The sequence below is a fragment of the Heteronotia binoei genome, chromosome 21 (genome assembly GCF_032191835.1).
Source record: "Heteronotia binoei isolate CCM8104 ecotype False Entrance Well chromosome 21, APGP_CSIRO_Hbin_v1, whole genome shotgun sequence".
Classification (NCBI taxonomy): domain Eukaryota; kingdom Metazoa; phylum Chordata; class Lepidosauria; order Squamata; family Gekkonidae; genus Heteronotia; species Heteronotia binoei.
The window spans coordinates 47,112,817-47,129,069 of NC_083243.1; the positions used below are offsets into that span (position 1 = coordinate 47,112,817).

Below are 16,253 nucleotides of genomic sequence, written 5' to 3' on the forward strand. Positions count from 1 at the left end.
TAGGGATAACAACAGAATGGTAGAAATATTAGTAAGTTGCAGCCCAAACAACTATGCTTTTTCAGAGCTAATTTCTTCACATGTTCATAATGCAGTAGGATTGCCAACCTCCAGGTGGTAGCTGGAGATCTGAGATCAGTTCCCTCAGATAAAATGGCTGCTTTGGAAGGTGGACTCAATGGTATTATACCCTGCTGAAGTGCCTCCCTTCCCCAAACTCCATCCTCCTCAGGCTCCATCCCCAGAATCTATAGCTATTTCCCAACCTGGAGCTGGCAACCTGAAGTCTGACCCATGAAAGCTGATATGAAAATAAGGTTTAGATCCCAGGTAAAGTTTTCAAAGAGAGAAGGATTTCCATCCATGGAAACACGACGTCACCATAATGCCCTCTGAAATGCTGCTAGTGGGGGAATCTTCATAAAGAAGAAGAAGAAGAAGACGACATTGGATTTGTATTTTGCCCTCCACTCAAGAGTCTCAGTGCGGCTCACAATCTCCTTTATCTTCCTCTTCCACAACAAACACCCTGTTAGGTAGGTGGGGCTGAGAGAGCTCTCTCAGAAACTACCCTTTCAAGGACAACCTCTGTGATAGCTTGGGAGAAACCTGGAAGTTTGCCATCACAGGTGCAAAAACCACTGAAATTTGTTCTCCCTTTCACGTGTGGAATTTTTTTGGGGGGAGGGGAGGATTCAGCTATACATTTAAGTTGAAGGAAGACCCTTTCTTATTTAAAAAAAGATCCTGTTTATTCAAAACACTTCTATGCTGCCTTTCCACACAACTCAGGAACCCCTAAGGTGGTGACCAACTGCAATAATATTGACCAAATCTAATGAAAAGGTTGTCAAGAGCTGATTCAAGAGTTTCTTACATGGAAGAGGGGCAATGAGGGGTTTAAGAACAAAATGCACAAATACTGAGTGGCGGCATTTATTACTGGGGATGCCAGTCTTCAGGTGGGACTTGGAAATCCCCAAGAATTGCAGCTCATCCCCAAACTACAGAGATCAGATGCCCTGGAGAAAATGGATGCTTTGGAGAGTAGACTCTATGGCATTGTATCACATGGAGGTCCCTGTCCTCTCTAGGCTCCATTCTCAAATTCCCAGGAGTTTTGGAACATGGATCTGGCAACCTTACACGCACACACACACAACACAACACAACACAACACGCACCAGTGGCCAGAGGAGGACCTGCCAACCCTATCCATTATAAAGGACGATACTGAGTCCATGTTTACTTCTCACTTGTAAAACAAACTAGTCTTCTTCAGTTCTGGCCTTCTTTTCCCCCACTGCACTTTAAAGCACGGGATACTAAGTAAGAGCCAAACAAACTGGGCTGCTAGCATTACCCTTTCTAAATAAATTTTTCTGTCAGGGAATAGCTTAATTATCTTAGAACCTCCTGCTAGCAACACTAAAAGAAAAAAGAGCTTGTTTTAGTTGGGTGTCTCCAAGTTAAGAAAGCTAATCAAAATTCACCCTGGAATTACATGGCAAGACCATATTTTTAAACATTTCTAGCAAATCAAGGGACTTGAAAAGCCCCTGGTGGCTGTTGGCTGGGACCAATGTTTGCTCTCTTCCCACAAAAATAATTAAAAATTAAAATTATGGTAGTACTGTAATTTGTATGTTTGACTGAAACTGAGAAATATTGTGTGCCCAAATGTGGTTTATTTTTCCGAAAGGAAAGATAGGGTGTAATCCTGCATGGCTTTTTTGCAGTCAATCATCTGTGAAGTGCCTGTAGTCCAAGTGTGTGTCACAATAAACAAGTCTTTTTTGCAGGAATGTATAAAGAAGTGACAGAAAAATAGTTGCTTGTGGGGGCTAAGTTTTAAATGTTCATACGTTAAGTTCTTAACAGATCAATCCAAGCAGGATTTTCTATATGTCCCTTGAAACCAAGTTTAGAAAAGGCTAAAATTGCTTAGGATGGCTCAGCAGTAAGTTTATACGTTTCTGTTCCAGCTTCTGTTTATATTCCATCCTCCACTCAGAGTCTCAGAGCGGTTCACAATCTCCTTTCCTCCCCCACAACAAACACCCTGTGAGGTAGATGGAGCTGTTTTAATTTTAAAAACAGAGCTTCATTTAGGGGGTTGCACAAAAAAAAAATCATTTTTTCCCCGCAGATTCAGAGTTATTGGCTCTGAAAAATATCAGTATTTTCTGATATTTTCAATATCAGTAAGGTATTGAGATTCAGGTAAATATTTGGGAAACCCAAATTTATTTGGCTCCATTATAATCTACTGTTGTGGTCTGGAGACAGCATTTAAAGGCACTGTGATTACTTTAAACGTCTTATTGGTATAGCTGCACCGAAATAAAAGCGAGTGTGTGTGCTTTTTCAGGCTTAGTTGAATACAGATCTCTGATCTGGCTTAAATAATACATGAAACATACCAATAAGGTATTTTTTGAGTATTTATTTGGTTCAGCTTATTCCGAATGCACACCCCTACTTCACCCTTAGCTAAAAATAAAATATGGTACCTTTTGTTTACTTTGATAGATTCAACACAATTCAGAAAAACTTAGTTACGACAAAATGTCCTTGAAAGCAATGGGATGGAACTTCATCATGACTAATGAAAGCTTTAATTTCAATAGCATTTGGCCATGGCAGTAGTTTTATTTGAACATTTCTTGACACGGAATGAATGCATGAAGGCTGGGGCAGGCTCAGTGAACACTTATTGCCTCCCACATTCTTATTCATGAAGGTGAATAAAATGTTTATATACAGGGTGGAGTGACTCAGTGACAGAGCACTTGCTTGGCATGCACACATCTCATTTTCAGTCCCCAGCATCTCCAGTTGAAAGGGAACAGGTAGCTGGTGATGTGAAAGACCTCTGACCGAGGCCCTAGAGAGCTGCTGCCACTCAGAGTGGACAGTAGTGTCCTTGCTAGACGGATGGGATTTTTTACACACTTAAACATGCTGAGTATAATGCTGATTATTATTCTGCTCTAGAGACAATTCAAAATTGTCTGTATATGTGTAGATACACACATGAACAGTGCATCCGTATGATTTAATGGAATGTATTTTGATCTGGTAGGTTTTTGTATCAACAGAAAAGAGTGTTAATTGGATAAACAAGTAGTACACTTCATAGCTTATTTATCCAGTATGATGAGCTACGATACAATGAGCCAGTGTTTGGGTTAACATATTAGCTAGGATGAGGGAGCAGGCTACCTGCTCAGGTTTAAACCACCAGAGTGGCCAGGGCCTCAATAGTGTTGAATGTCTGTTTTAAAAAAGTTTATACTGTGTTTCTACAGGTGCCAGAAAAGAACAAGCCTACAAAAACATCAGTTCCTTTTTGAAAACACAGCTAACTTATGGTGAACACAAAGTCAGATGAGTTGTGGCAGTTCTGTTTCAAAGAGTATGCAATAAAATTCTAAGCTATTTAATTCCTTCACTGCAAAAAGACTTGGAAGGGCTGTGTGAAAACTGTATGTGGTCCGTTTTAGCAGGTAGTCACATGCACATGTGTACATTTCTATGGCATTGCATGATTGCAGGCTAACTGAGAAGCAAATCTTGAAATGTAATATTGTTATATAAATCTCTTGAGATCTTCTTCCACCATAAGCCTCAAAGATATCCATAGCATTATTATTTATTAAAAATATTATCTGAATTTTAAGCATTGGGATAGGAGGTGTTTTGCCTGTTGAATAAGACCACACGTACTGAAACATGGCATTCACTGGCAATCCTTTCAGAGTGTACTGGAATGTTCTTCAAGTATAATAATGGACCCACCAATCCTGAAGCAGATTGTATTATCCTTTATGCTGAGACTTCTTTACTCCTCAGTAAGACTTCTGAAGTCTATCTTATTCTACTGTTTCTACTGTTATTAGAATACATTTTTGTTCATTCTCCTACTTTCCATCTATTCATCTAGATACAGGCTTGGGCCCACTGAAGAATTTTCATGGTCAAGATTTATCCTAGCAGAGCATGACTTTCTTGCTTCTCCTCTCTTCTAGCAGCTCACCAACAAAGGGGGAGGGGGTGTCGTAGCCTGTAGTGTGAAGGGGAAGCAAAAATGTTGCAGTATGCAGAAGAAAATATTTCTATCTGTGAAAATGCTCTAGTAGATCCAAGTCACAGATAATATAATTCAGTGAGGCACTATTATTTTTGTGTCCTTTTTACTGTACGTTAATATGGTATATGATGCCCCCTCTCGAATCTGCTACACCCCCAACCCTGCCTCCATCCCAACCCCCCAATCTTCCCTGATATCAGTGGTGGGAGGCAGTGGTATGAGTGGTGGTGGCTGGGCAGGAGATGATCCAGGGAGGCTTCCCTGGCCATGGCACCCTTGGAAGTTGCCTGGCCTGTCCAGCTGGCCTTCAGAGGCCAACCTGAAAAACCTGCAGCTGTTTTTCAATGGCAGCTGAGCTGCTCTGCAACTTCTGTGGGGAGGAGGCGACATTGGCCAGATCAAGGGCCTTTTCCCTGCCTCCCTCCCTCAGCAGCCTCAGGTTCCGTCCTGCAGATGGTCACGGTCTTCAGAGCTGGCGCTTTTCCTGACTCTCCCCAGTTCCCTGATATGCCAGCTCCTACTGTGGGCTGCAGAAGAGGATGAGTTGCTAGCCTGGTATCCCTTACCAGGCTGGGCATTGCAGGCAGAGGGCTGCCTTGCATTCTTTGGTTGTCTGTGAAACCCACTGGGGGTGTAAGGCTTGAGGTGCATGCACACACACATGGGTGTGCATGGTTTGGATGGTAGCTCTTGGGTCGGGGGAAAGCTGTGTGTGTTAGGAGTTTGTTTACACATGGGGCTTTCCTTTTCTCCACTAGAACAATTAATTATTCCATGTCAGTTAAGACGTGAGCTACCCCATTTTAAGCCTACTCAGACAGTTTAGTCACTGATTATTAGTGTCCCATAGCTTGTCCTTATTATTAGTGCCCCATGAGGGGGGGGGGAAATGTCCCCTGAGGAAAATCCTGGCTATGGACCTGATAAAGATATCCAGTCATTTTTGATTCCATACAAAAACAATCTAAGCACACGCTTAGAGTTCTGATGTCACAGAACCATAGGAAATTCCTCCACAGCTCTACCATTACTTGACATTAGAAAATGCTGCCCAGTTTTTTTGAGCTTGTTATTTCTTGTGTTTTAAATATCAAGTATCTGAAGGAGTTTATTAAGCCCCCTCTCAGGGTTTGTTTACAAATTATTAAGATCCCAATTATCTTTGAGAATGAAGAAGTATTATTAATGTTCATTAGAGCTGGAAATGGGCAGATGACCTTCTCATGGTACGGAGGTAAAAACATCACCTGGTAGATAACATCTCATTAAGCCTCTACTTATGGGAAAGGACATTTGTCTTCTCCACGCTGTTGGCAACCCTAATGGTCATAGACACTTTTGCCACTATAGGAACCTACCAGGATATATTGCTATTCAAATACTGGAAATGGATTGGGGCAAAACAAATGGAAATGGCCCAGCCCTTTCCGAAATACAGTTTCTACCAAGCCAGCCTGGCAGTGCAGATACATCCTTGGTGATTGTGGAAGTAGAGATGGCAGATCACTATTACAGCTCATCTGCCAAAGTGGTGAGTATTCTTGTGATGTAGCTACAGTTTCACCGGGAAGCCACTTTCAAAACTCATGAAATTCTGCCGTCCTTTCTCCACTCCTCCCCTTTTGCAAAATCTATTTATTTATTTGAATTATTTATTTAACTGAAATGCTGAGTAAACACAGATTCAAGGCTTCTCTTTCCTGAATCCATTTTCAAACCTTCATCCAAAGATCCAGGGGCTTCTGGGAAAATGGAGCTTTGAGGAATATGCTACGGGAGGAGAGCTGGCAAAACAGGACATTGGGGGACACTCAGGAATGCAGAGCAGCAGTTCAGACCCATGATCCGGGGATAATTTGTCTTTGTTATCAGCACAAATAGCAGCCAAGATTATTTTTCAGCAGTCACCCAAAGAATGATTGGTCTTCTGATTACAGATGTACTCATATAACTCAATTGTCTCCCAATATTTTTTGTCAACAGGTCTGCAAATGCTGCACGTGGATTAAGGCAGGAAGTACACAATTTGTGGCCTCAATGACCTAATACAGGGGGTCCCTAACATGCTGCCTATTGGCACCATGGTACCAGCAGAAACCTTTCCTGGTGCCCACCAAGTGTTTCAGAAAGTGGGTGGGGTCTGGTGGACCTGGTGCCTTCACTCAGAGCCCCGAGGTCTGCAACATTTGTGTTGTAAGTCACTGGCTCTTTTCTACTTCCACATCTTCCACTATGCTTTAGAGTGGAACTATGAGATGCTCAAGGTAAGATTACAAAAGTTTTCAAGCACCTTACTTACACAGAATCAAGTTTAGTCCCATTGAATGCATGTGCCGGTATCTTTGTGAAACCATTATTGTAGAGTTTTCTATATAAAAAAAACCAAAAACAAGTTAGTGGCTGATTTCATATAGGATTAGGTGTAGCATGTTGAAGTCAATGCTTTGCTGAAAAGAATAGGCTTCTGGAAGAATTTTTGACTACTGTCCCCCCCCTTTTCTGCACCTCCTGTGTCCCCTTGTTGCAGGAAGGGGTGGGGCCATGTGAGGTTTTGTTCTGGATATGGCGTCTCTCCCAAGGAGCCCTCCAGTCCCACAAAACTCCTCCTTTTATCCTGCCCCATTCAGTTTTGGAGCAGGCTAGGGACTTAACTGGCTGTCACCGCTCTTCTAGGGCTTGACTGGGGAGGGTCCAGATCCAGACCCCTTGAATATCCCAAAGAAAAATAGCATTCATTAGTCAGTCCGGTATTATGTGACAGCCCCAAACTCTATGATTTAGCCTATTGTGCCCACATTTGACCCAGCATATCCCTTCCTGCTGCCCAGTTGAGCAGCAGTAGCCCAGAGCCTGTAGGGCATGGAAGATCTGCTGCTAAAGTGGGAGATCAGACCTCTTCGCTACAATTAATACACAGACACTACAACAACACAGGCTAAAACTCACATGGAAAACAATAATGTTCCCTGATGCAATTTTCTTGTTTGATTCCTAACTCTCAATGCCTGATCGCAGTTAGGTCAAATTCACTCCTCCTTGAGGTAAGAGATCAGCTCTCCCTCCACAAAACAGCCTCATTACAGCCTTGCTTCAGGGCTACCTCTTTCCCTCCCTGTGCAGAATCTTATATATTCTCTGTCTCAGCCCTGCCTCTTTATCCATGATTGGCTGTGGCTTTTTGTCCATTTCTCCAAGCCCAATCCTGAGACTTAGAAGGTGCCTGGGAAATGTAGGCTTGTACAAAAATTTTCAGCAAAGCTCCTCAGTCAGAAGGAAAGGCTGCCATGAAACCCTGCTGGATCAGACCATTGGTCCTTCTAGTAATTGTCCTGTCTCACTCAGTAGCAAACCAATTGTCCTGGGGGTTCAAGAAAAGGGTATAGGAGGCAAGACTTTTCCTGATTTCCTCCATGCTCTAGTATTCATTGAAGAGCCCCGTGGTGCAGAGTGTTAAAGCTGCAGTACTGCAGTCCTAAGCTCTGCTCACGACCTGAGTTCAATCCCTGGTGGAAGCTGGGTTTTCAGGTAGCTGGCTTGAGGTTTGCTCAGCCTTCCATCTTTCCGAGATCGGTAAAATGAGTACCCAACTTGCTGGGGGGAAAGTGTAAATGACTGGGGAAGGCAATGGCAAACCACCCCATAAAAAGTCTGCCATGAAAACGTTATGAAAGCAACGTCACCCCAGAGTCAGAACGACTGGTGCTTGCGCAGGGGACCTTTCCTTTTCCTAGTATTTAGAGATTTACTGTGTCTGAATGTACAAGATCCTTTTTGTCTCCAGGGCTGCTGATGAACTGATTTTCCGTGAATCTGTCAAATCCTGCTTTAAAGCCATCATTAGATCCACTGGCAGTGAATTCTACAAATTATTTACTTGTTGAGTAAAGAGGTGCTTCCATTTGTCTGTCCTGAATCTATTGCCCATCAACAAGCCACTGATGTCAAATGAATTATTCTGCGCTACTGATGACAAGTGAATTATTATCTGCTCCAGGATTTCTCCTTGTTTCAAACTGATCAAACGGGACCACGCTGGAGCTTTTTACTTGTCTAGCATCATCTTCCATAAAAGGCATTCATTTACATCTTAGTTGTATGAAGAGGGAACCTGAAAAATTTTAAGGAGCAGTAAATAATAAATTTAAGAAAAATCAGTATTGGACTTACCTGTAACTGCTGTTCATTGAGGTGTCTTCTGTGCAGACACACACTGGGCGGACAACTGCACTTGCACAGGCCAGCCACTGGAGGCTGTCTTCCAGCTGCTCTGGTAGTTATTCAACACTCTAAGGCGATCCCCTTCCCTGCAGAACCTATTAGAGGATGTTGACCACCCAATGGTCACATGATCTGCAGGGAGGAACCCCCCTTTTCCTCAGTCTTACCGAGGCTCCGCAAGTGTCACAATATAACTACATCATATGAACTCACAGTGGGGTAGGAGGGAGGGAATGTGTGCCCGTACAGAAGACACCTCGATGAACAACACCACAACATAGGTAAGCGCAACAGTGTTTTCATCTTCAGTCTTCTGTGCAATCTCACATTGGGAGACTAAAGAATTTAATACCTTGGAGGTGGGGTGAGTTTCAGTGGAACATGGAGTGCAGCATGGCTTTACCACTAGCGGAACCCCTTCTTGCATTCACAGCTCCAGAATAATGCTTGACAAAGGTGTCCGAAGATTACCATGTTACTGCTCAGCAGATGTCCTCCAAGGGAGTACTTTTTCAAAATGTTGCTGACACTTCCTGGGCCCTTGGTGAAGTATGCTCAAATCTCCAGAGGACACGGTAGATTGGCATGAGGAAAGCGGCACCTGGCTGAGCAGCCAAGAATATCCATTTGGAAATAGTTTGTGTTGACTCTGGCTTCCCCTTTGAGTTACCAGAGAAGCACTCAAACAGGTATGGAGATTGCCTAAAACCCTTTATAGATAAAACAATAAGGATGTAGTGTCTTTTCTGCCTTCAAGGTAGGAGATGGAAAGAATACTTGTCCTGGGAAAAGTGGAAACCAGAGACCACTTTGATTTAAAAAAATGTAAATAGGGTCTCACAAACTACATGGCTAGTCTGAAACTTTAAAAAGTGGCCAGCTCTCAAAGCTTCCAACTCCCCCCTCTCCTGGCTGATGCAATTGCCACTAAAAATGTGCAAACCACAAGAACCTAATGGCTCAAATGAGGCCAGTTTGAGCTGGGAGAAAACAACTAACAAGGATCACTGTGGCACTCCAGGTGGCCTCAGAGGAAACAAACTGAACAACCCTTTCAATAAAACTCTTAGATGCTGGGTGAGAAAACAGTGTCCTGTCCTGAACCTTGGTATGATAAGCAGACATAGCCGCTAAATGTACTTTCAGGGAAGAAACTGCCAGACCAGATTCTTTATGAGACAATCAATCCTCTGCATGAATTCCCTGAGCTCTAACCCAATTCAAAAAACAAACCCACTTACTCATATAAGACCTTCTAGTAGAAAGCCTATGTGTGTTTGAGGAGGACATTGACAACCAGCTCAGAGAACCCGAATTGGGATTGTTCAGTAGCCAAGCTGAATGTGGTGGACCATAGGGCCACTGTGAAGCAAATCTGCAACTAGGGGCAAGTGTATATAGAGGCCTTTGGACAGCGATAAGAGGGCCGGAAACCAAATTTGTCTGTGCCAAAAGGAAGTGATCAGGATACACCATGTTTTCCCTTACCAGATTTTGGTCAACATCCTGTGAATAATGGCAGAAATGCATAAAACACGGTGCCTGTCCATTTGATTTGAAATGCAGCTACAAGAGAAAGATTATCGAAGCCCATCCTAGAACAGAATGTTGGGTCTTTCATATTGGTGCTGGTATAAAAAAGGTTCACTCTTGGAAAATCCCACTGCAGAAAAACTGGGAGGATATCATTCTTTCCCAGGGACCACTTTTGTTCTGATAACTCCAACCTGCCGAGACTGTTCTTGTGTTCTGCCACAAGTACTGCCTGGAGGAAGGCTCCTTGGGCTATGACCATCTCCCAAAAGATTGTTGCTTCCCAGCACAGGGCCACTACGACTGAGCCCCCTTGCCAGTTTATACAGGTCATTGCCATAAGTGTTGTCTGTGATGACCTGAATGACCTCTTTGGTAAGCTCTGCAAACGAAGTAAAGGCATAACATGTCTGCACATCTTGGACAGGAAATGATCCACCAAGCCCTGTAACTATGTGACAGGCGACAGAAATTTGAGTGGCGCAGAGTGGTAAAGCTGCAGTATTGCAGTCAGAACCCTCTGCTCACGACCTGAGTTCGATTCCAGCGGAAGCTGGTTCAGGTAGCCAGCTCAAGGTTGACTCAGCCTTCCATCCTTCTGAGGTCGGTAAAATGAGTACCCAGCTTACTGGGAGGAAAGTGTAATGACTGGGGAAGGCAATGGCAAATCACCCCGTAAAAAGGTCTGCCATGAAAATGTTGAGACAGCAGCGTCACCCCAGACTCGAAAATGACTGATGCTTGCACAGGGGACCTTTCCTTTTCCTTTTCACCCCAATGGTACTCCAGTTAGGAGGCTGTCAACACACCTCCACCAATCCAACTGTTGTACTATGGTCCTAGGCACCATGAACCTAGTATGTTGAGAGGGCACAGCAGGATGGAATCTACTTAAAAACCAATTTTGCAAAGGCTGCATTCTTAAACGTTCATGCGGAGTTGCGGCTGTGGTAGAGGTCATTAAACCTAACAGCTTCTGAAAGAACAGGGCTGATTGAACCTGTTATTAGACAGGCATCCAACCAATATTTTAATTTGCAAGGCTCTATCAACTGGTAGGAATGTCCTGGCCACTGTGGTGTCCAGCTGAGCTCCAATCAAGGAGACCTTCTGAGAAGGTTGGAGGCATGATTTCTTACTGCTGATTAGCAAGCCCAATTCTTGGCACATATGCACAATCAGGGAAATTTGTGACTCTAGTTTCTCACGGGGAAGGTGCAGTAATAAGCCAGTCATTTAAATATGAGTAGATGGAGCACCCCTTTGTCCTTAGATATGTTACTATCACAGCAATGCATTTAGAAAATAACCTTGGGGTTGTTGCTAGCCCACATTGAAGGGCCATGTACAGGTAAGAAATGTGGTTATACTTAAAACACAGGTACCTGTGGAAATAAGCATACTGCAGGTCAAGAACACTGAAACAACAGTTTAACGTTAACAATTATAGGACCAACTCCAAAGACAACAATTTGAATTTCTTAACAAGAAGAAAAAAGAAGAAGAATTGCAGACTTATACCCCGCTCTTCTCTCTGAATCAAAGACTCAGAATGGCTTACAATCTCCTATATCTTCTCCCCCCACAACAGACACCCTGTGAGGTGGGTGGAGCTGAGAGGGCTCTCACAGCAGCTGCCCTTTCAAGGACAATGTCTGTGATAGCTATGGCTAACCCAAGGCCATTCCAACAGGTGCAAGTGAAGAAGTGGGGAATCAAACCCGGTTCTCCCAGATAAGAGTCCACACACTTAACCACGACACCAAACTGGCTCTCTAGGATAGGTCTAAGGCCTCCATCCTTTTCAGGTACCAAGAAAAAATGAGACTAGAATCCTGAGATATAGTCAAAGTCCATAACCCTCTGCACTACCCCTTTTTTTGATAAGGAATGCCAGCTCCTGTTCCAACTCAGGCATAGAGTTATTCAGATTCTGATTAGGGTGTTGAAGGGGTGACCATTGCCAAAACTCTAATCTATATCCTAAACTAACAATAGACAAAACCCAAGTAACATTGGTGATGCCCTGCCACCTGTCTTTAAAAACAGTAGGTGACTGATCTCCCACTGATTCTAGTCAGAAAGAAGTTTTTGACACTTGCTGTGGCTCCTTAGCAAGTGGCTGATGTTGCAAGTCCATATTCTTAGCCAGGGGCGAATTAAGGCTCACTGGTGCCCTAAGCACTGACCAATCTTCGTGCCCCCCTCCTTTCCACACTGACCCAGTCCATTTTAATTGTTCACTTGTCTGACCAAATATACAGTGCAGATTGCAGCAATACAAAAATTTAGTTATATGATAACACAATATACTGTACAAACTAAGCCAGGCTTGGGCTACATAAAGACTTACAAAAATGCAATACAACATCTGTTTTAATATTTCACAAGTTAAATGTATCAAAGTTCCAATATTCATGACCCGAGAGGCATTTTTCTACATTTCATTTTTGCTAAATTACTGATAACATCCTCGAAATTAATACTTCTCAGAATGTCTGCTTCAATTGTTAATATACACAGTGAGTTGAGTCTTTCTTGAAGCATAACTTGTGAGAAAGACCTCTCTGTTGTGCAGTTGGTGACCATTAATGTTAAAAATATTCTTTTCAACATTTGGAAAGGCACTCTCTAGTTTGTCTTCTGTAATTGTGTTGTAAAGTTCCATGCGAGAAACATGTTTTCTTGGTTGTTTTAAACTTATGAAGAACATATGAATGGAACTGCTGAAGCTCTATAGACAAAGTGTTGTTCATGTCATTTTTTTATTTATTTATTCATGATTTGTATCCCGCCCTTCCCACAAGTGGCTCATCTGGATAAGCATCAATGAGTGCCAAGTCTTTGAGTACCTTTCACTTTCTGATAATTGGGAATTAGCACCTTGTTGGGTGGCATTAGGAACATCTGTCAGACAAGAGAATCTGTCTGCTATTTCAGTGTACACCTTTCGTCTCCTCTTCATTTCCGTTTCTAACTTTTCAACAATTACATAAAAAGGGGAGATATGGAATTTGTCTCTGGCACTGAGAATGACCTCTGGTGCATTTCCATTGTTGGGCATTATCTTTCTCATACGCTTACATGTTTGAGTTGCTTTGTATTCTACATCAGGGAGCATGTCCTTTGTAAGTGATTCAAATCTCTCAGACTCATCTCTTGATGTATGCAACTGGTATGCCAATGATGAATACAAATCTGCACATGTTTGCAAGATCACATTTTCACTTTGAAGAAGTTGACTTGTTCTATGAAACTTTTCTAAAGTTTCATTCCAAAAATTCAGCATGAACACAAATTCCAGTTCTTGCATCTTGTTTGCAATATTTTTTGCCTCCCTTCTAGTGTCACCCTTTTTGCACCTGGTCATCTGATAAATCTTCCAAAGCTTCCAGAATCTTGAAGAAAGAGTTGATAATTGCTGCAGTTGCCACAGTATGTGCTTCCCAGCTGATGTCTAAAACTTTCGTTTCCAACGCAGTCTTTGAGAATTATCCATCGAGCAGTTGAGGATGAAAAAGAATGTGTAGAGCAGTTTACAGTGGAAAAGAAATCTACTGCAACTTGACAGCAATCCACAGCACTTCATCCAACTAAATTTAGTGAATGAGCTGCACAGGGTACATATATGGAAAACTGATTTCCATCCAAAAGTTTTTGCTGCATGCCATTGTAACTTCCAGGCATGCTGGCAGCATTATCATATGACTGCCCTCTGCATTTAGCAAAATCCAATTTACAATAATCACATAAGTACTTCAACACCTGCTGTGCCATAGCTTCACCGGTGTGGTTTTGTAATTCCAGATTTCAATGAAAGATTACATATTTTTGTCAGGAGATCCACAAGTTCAACTTTGAGTGTTCTTTCAGAACTCTTGGATGTATGCCATCTGGACCTGGTGACATTAGTTTTTAATACGTCAACCCTTCTTGCAAGTATCTGAGCACCATGCTCAGTTGGTCAACATGTGAAAGATCAGGCGTTGAGTCCACAGACAGAAACATTAATTTCGTCAATGATGATGGAATGCACTTTCTTTGCCATTAACTCAATAAGTTCCTCACATATTGTTTTGGACAGGTACGAAAGGTTGCCTTTTCCAGCATTGGCATACTGTGATATGTGAACAGCCAAGAATGGGTCAAACCGACTTATCAATTCAAGTAGCCCCAAATAATTCCCATTATTGAGAGACCCAAATTTTTCCACTTTTCCTCGGAATGCCAAAACTCGTTCAGTCAGTATGTAAATGACTGGTACAAAACATCGAAGCACATTCTCCCAGTAATTGTACTTCTCTTCACTTTGTTTTTCCAGTGGCTGTGTCAAGCCTAAGCCTTGTTTTCGAATTAAATATGTCAACAAGGCAGCTCGGTGAGCTGTACTTTTTTCATGGTTGTCAATTACAGCAGTGTTTTGCCAGTCACTGAATCTCTCATTTCTAGCAAAATGCATTGACCCTTTGGGCGCAAATAGTTTACAAACAAAACAGTAAACTGATCCTTTTGAAGGAGAGTAAAACAGCCATTCTCTCTTGTAGTGTTCACCATTGGCTTTTATTCCAAAAAATATCTTCTGTGAACAGTATTTCTTTGGCTTCCCACTGATGAAATTGCAACACGATTTGTCAAATGGCCCATTGTGGTGCTGACATTCACTGGGTTCACAAGCAACCCAATAAGTCACATCATCACCATAAAATTCATCCCACAACCCTGGGTCCTTAACTTTGTTCATTTCATCCTTGGTCAGTTCTCTAAACTCCTGGGACAGTTCAAAAGCATTTACACATCTTGTCGTGGAAGTAGGTCCAGGTTGTGGCACTTCATCATGTGCAACGTCATCATGAAAATCTGGCCTTGCACCAACACTGCCTGTTTCTAATGAAGGAAGATAGATTTGATTCACTTCCTGGCTCTGAAGACTGACACTGGTTTTGATCTGGATCATCTTTCTCTGCAGTTCGTAAGAAGAAATCTGTGAGCTTTCCTGTCTTGGCTACAACAGATTCTTTTGCTCATTCTCTTTTGCGCACCACTCAACTGAACATGCTTCATTTTTGATGTTTACATGGGGCTGAAATTAAAAAGGGGCAGAGAGGGTCATTGAAATGACTGTCATGACAACTGAATTTGGCTCCATCATTTTACTTTTAAACATAGCCTATGACACTGCACCTTGCCAACAAAAAATAGAAGATATCCCTAGGGTGCACCATGATCAATTTGCACTAGTTTTATCAATTTTTTTTTTTTACAAATCTTCATTCATTTTTTTTTCTTTTCACCCTTTTCCCAACTTTGTGATGCCCCCTTTGGCCCTGGCGCCCTAAGCACATGCTTAGTTTGCTTAATGGTTAATCCGCCCCTGTTCCTAGCCTTATGATTAGACCTGCGCCTGCCCTGTGATAAGGACTCTAAAAAAGATCATTGTGTAAGATACTGTGGCAAGTGAGGTTGTTGGTGTGAATGCCTAGGACATGGTGACTGTGATTCAGGAAACTGGTATGACTGCTCAGGTCTATATGGAGTAACAGAGACTACAGTGATGCCAAACAAACGAGCCATTTGCTTGATATTCCTGATCTGTGACAAAAAAAAAAAATCATCAGCTGATGGGGCAAGAAGTATCATACCCTCAAACAGAAGGTCCTCCACCTTCTGTCAGGTGTCAACAGGAAGAGTTGTGGAGCGCAGCCAAACATGCCTTCCAAGTACAAGTGTTAAAGCCATGGCCCTGGAGGAGGAGTCAGCGGCATGTCTGCCTGCATCAATTTGTTGTTTAGATAGATACAATGTTTCTGCTTGTAGAAGTTTTGCAAGCAGCTTCTTATCCTCAAGCAGAAATTCTATAAATGCAGCCATCTTCTCTCAAAGGAACAACTGGTATCCTCCCATAATCACGCCATAGTTGGCTGTGCGCAGGTTGAATGCAGCAGAAGAATAAACTTTCCTACTGAGTGTGTCCATTTTTGTCCTTCCTTGTTACCCGAGTGTTGCTTTGCCTGCATCTCTTCTGCTATATGAGCTTGGGGATGACTGAACAAATAAGCATGACCTGTACCTTTGTGGATGTGGCAGCCATGCTAGCCAGCTTCTGCCAAAAGGCCTTGGAGATGTCAGCAATACCTTTCAGGATGGGGAAGGTGATTATACCAGGTAATTCTCCATAGAGCTTATCTCTAGTTCTAGGAATGCTAGATGTCACCAGTGATTTAGCCATTCGCATAATTTGTTCTGTGTAGAGCTTCAGATCCTCATTAGGAGATACTGGAGCTGGGTCTCTTACAGTGTCATCAGGGGAGGAGTTGGATGACAAGTCTGAGCCCAGACCAGAAGGGGAATTAGCCCTTGGCAGTCCCTCTTCTTCAAAATCCTAATGCCTCATAAGGGGCTGGGTAGACTG

The 16,253-nt window shown here is 42.6% G+C and overlaps 1 protein-coding gene and 1 long non-coding RNA gene across 2 annotated transcripts in view; one reads left to right on the forward strand and one right to left on the reverse strand.

Annotated features, from left to right (window-relative positions):
* Positions 1-16,253, forward strand: part of LOC132589317 (uncharacterized) — a 131,299-nt gene that overhangs the window by 90,220 nt on the left and 24,826 nt on the right. The gene's annotated exons all lie outside the window — the stretch shown is intronic.
* TSHR (thyroid stimulating hormone receptor) overlaps positions 1-16,253 on the reverse strand; it is a 113,216-nt gene that overhangs the window by 27,272 nt on the left and 69,691 nt on the right. Inside the window, exon 7 of the mRNA XM_060262023.1 lies at positions 6,393-6,461. Within this exon, the coding sequence (XP_060118006.1) occupies positions 6,393-6,461 (69 nt within the window). The remainder of the gene's footprint in view (positions 1-6,392; positions 6,462-16,253) is intronic.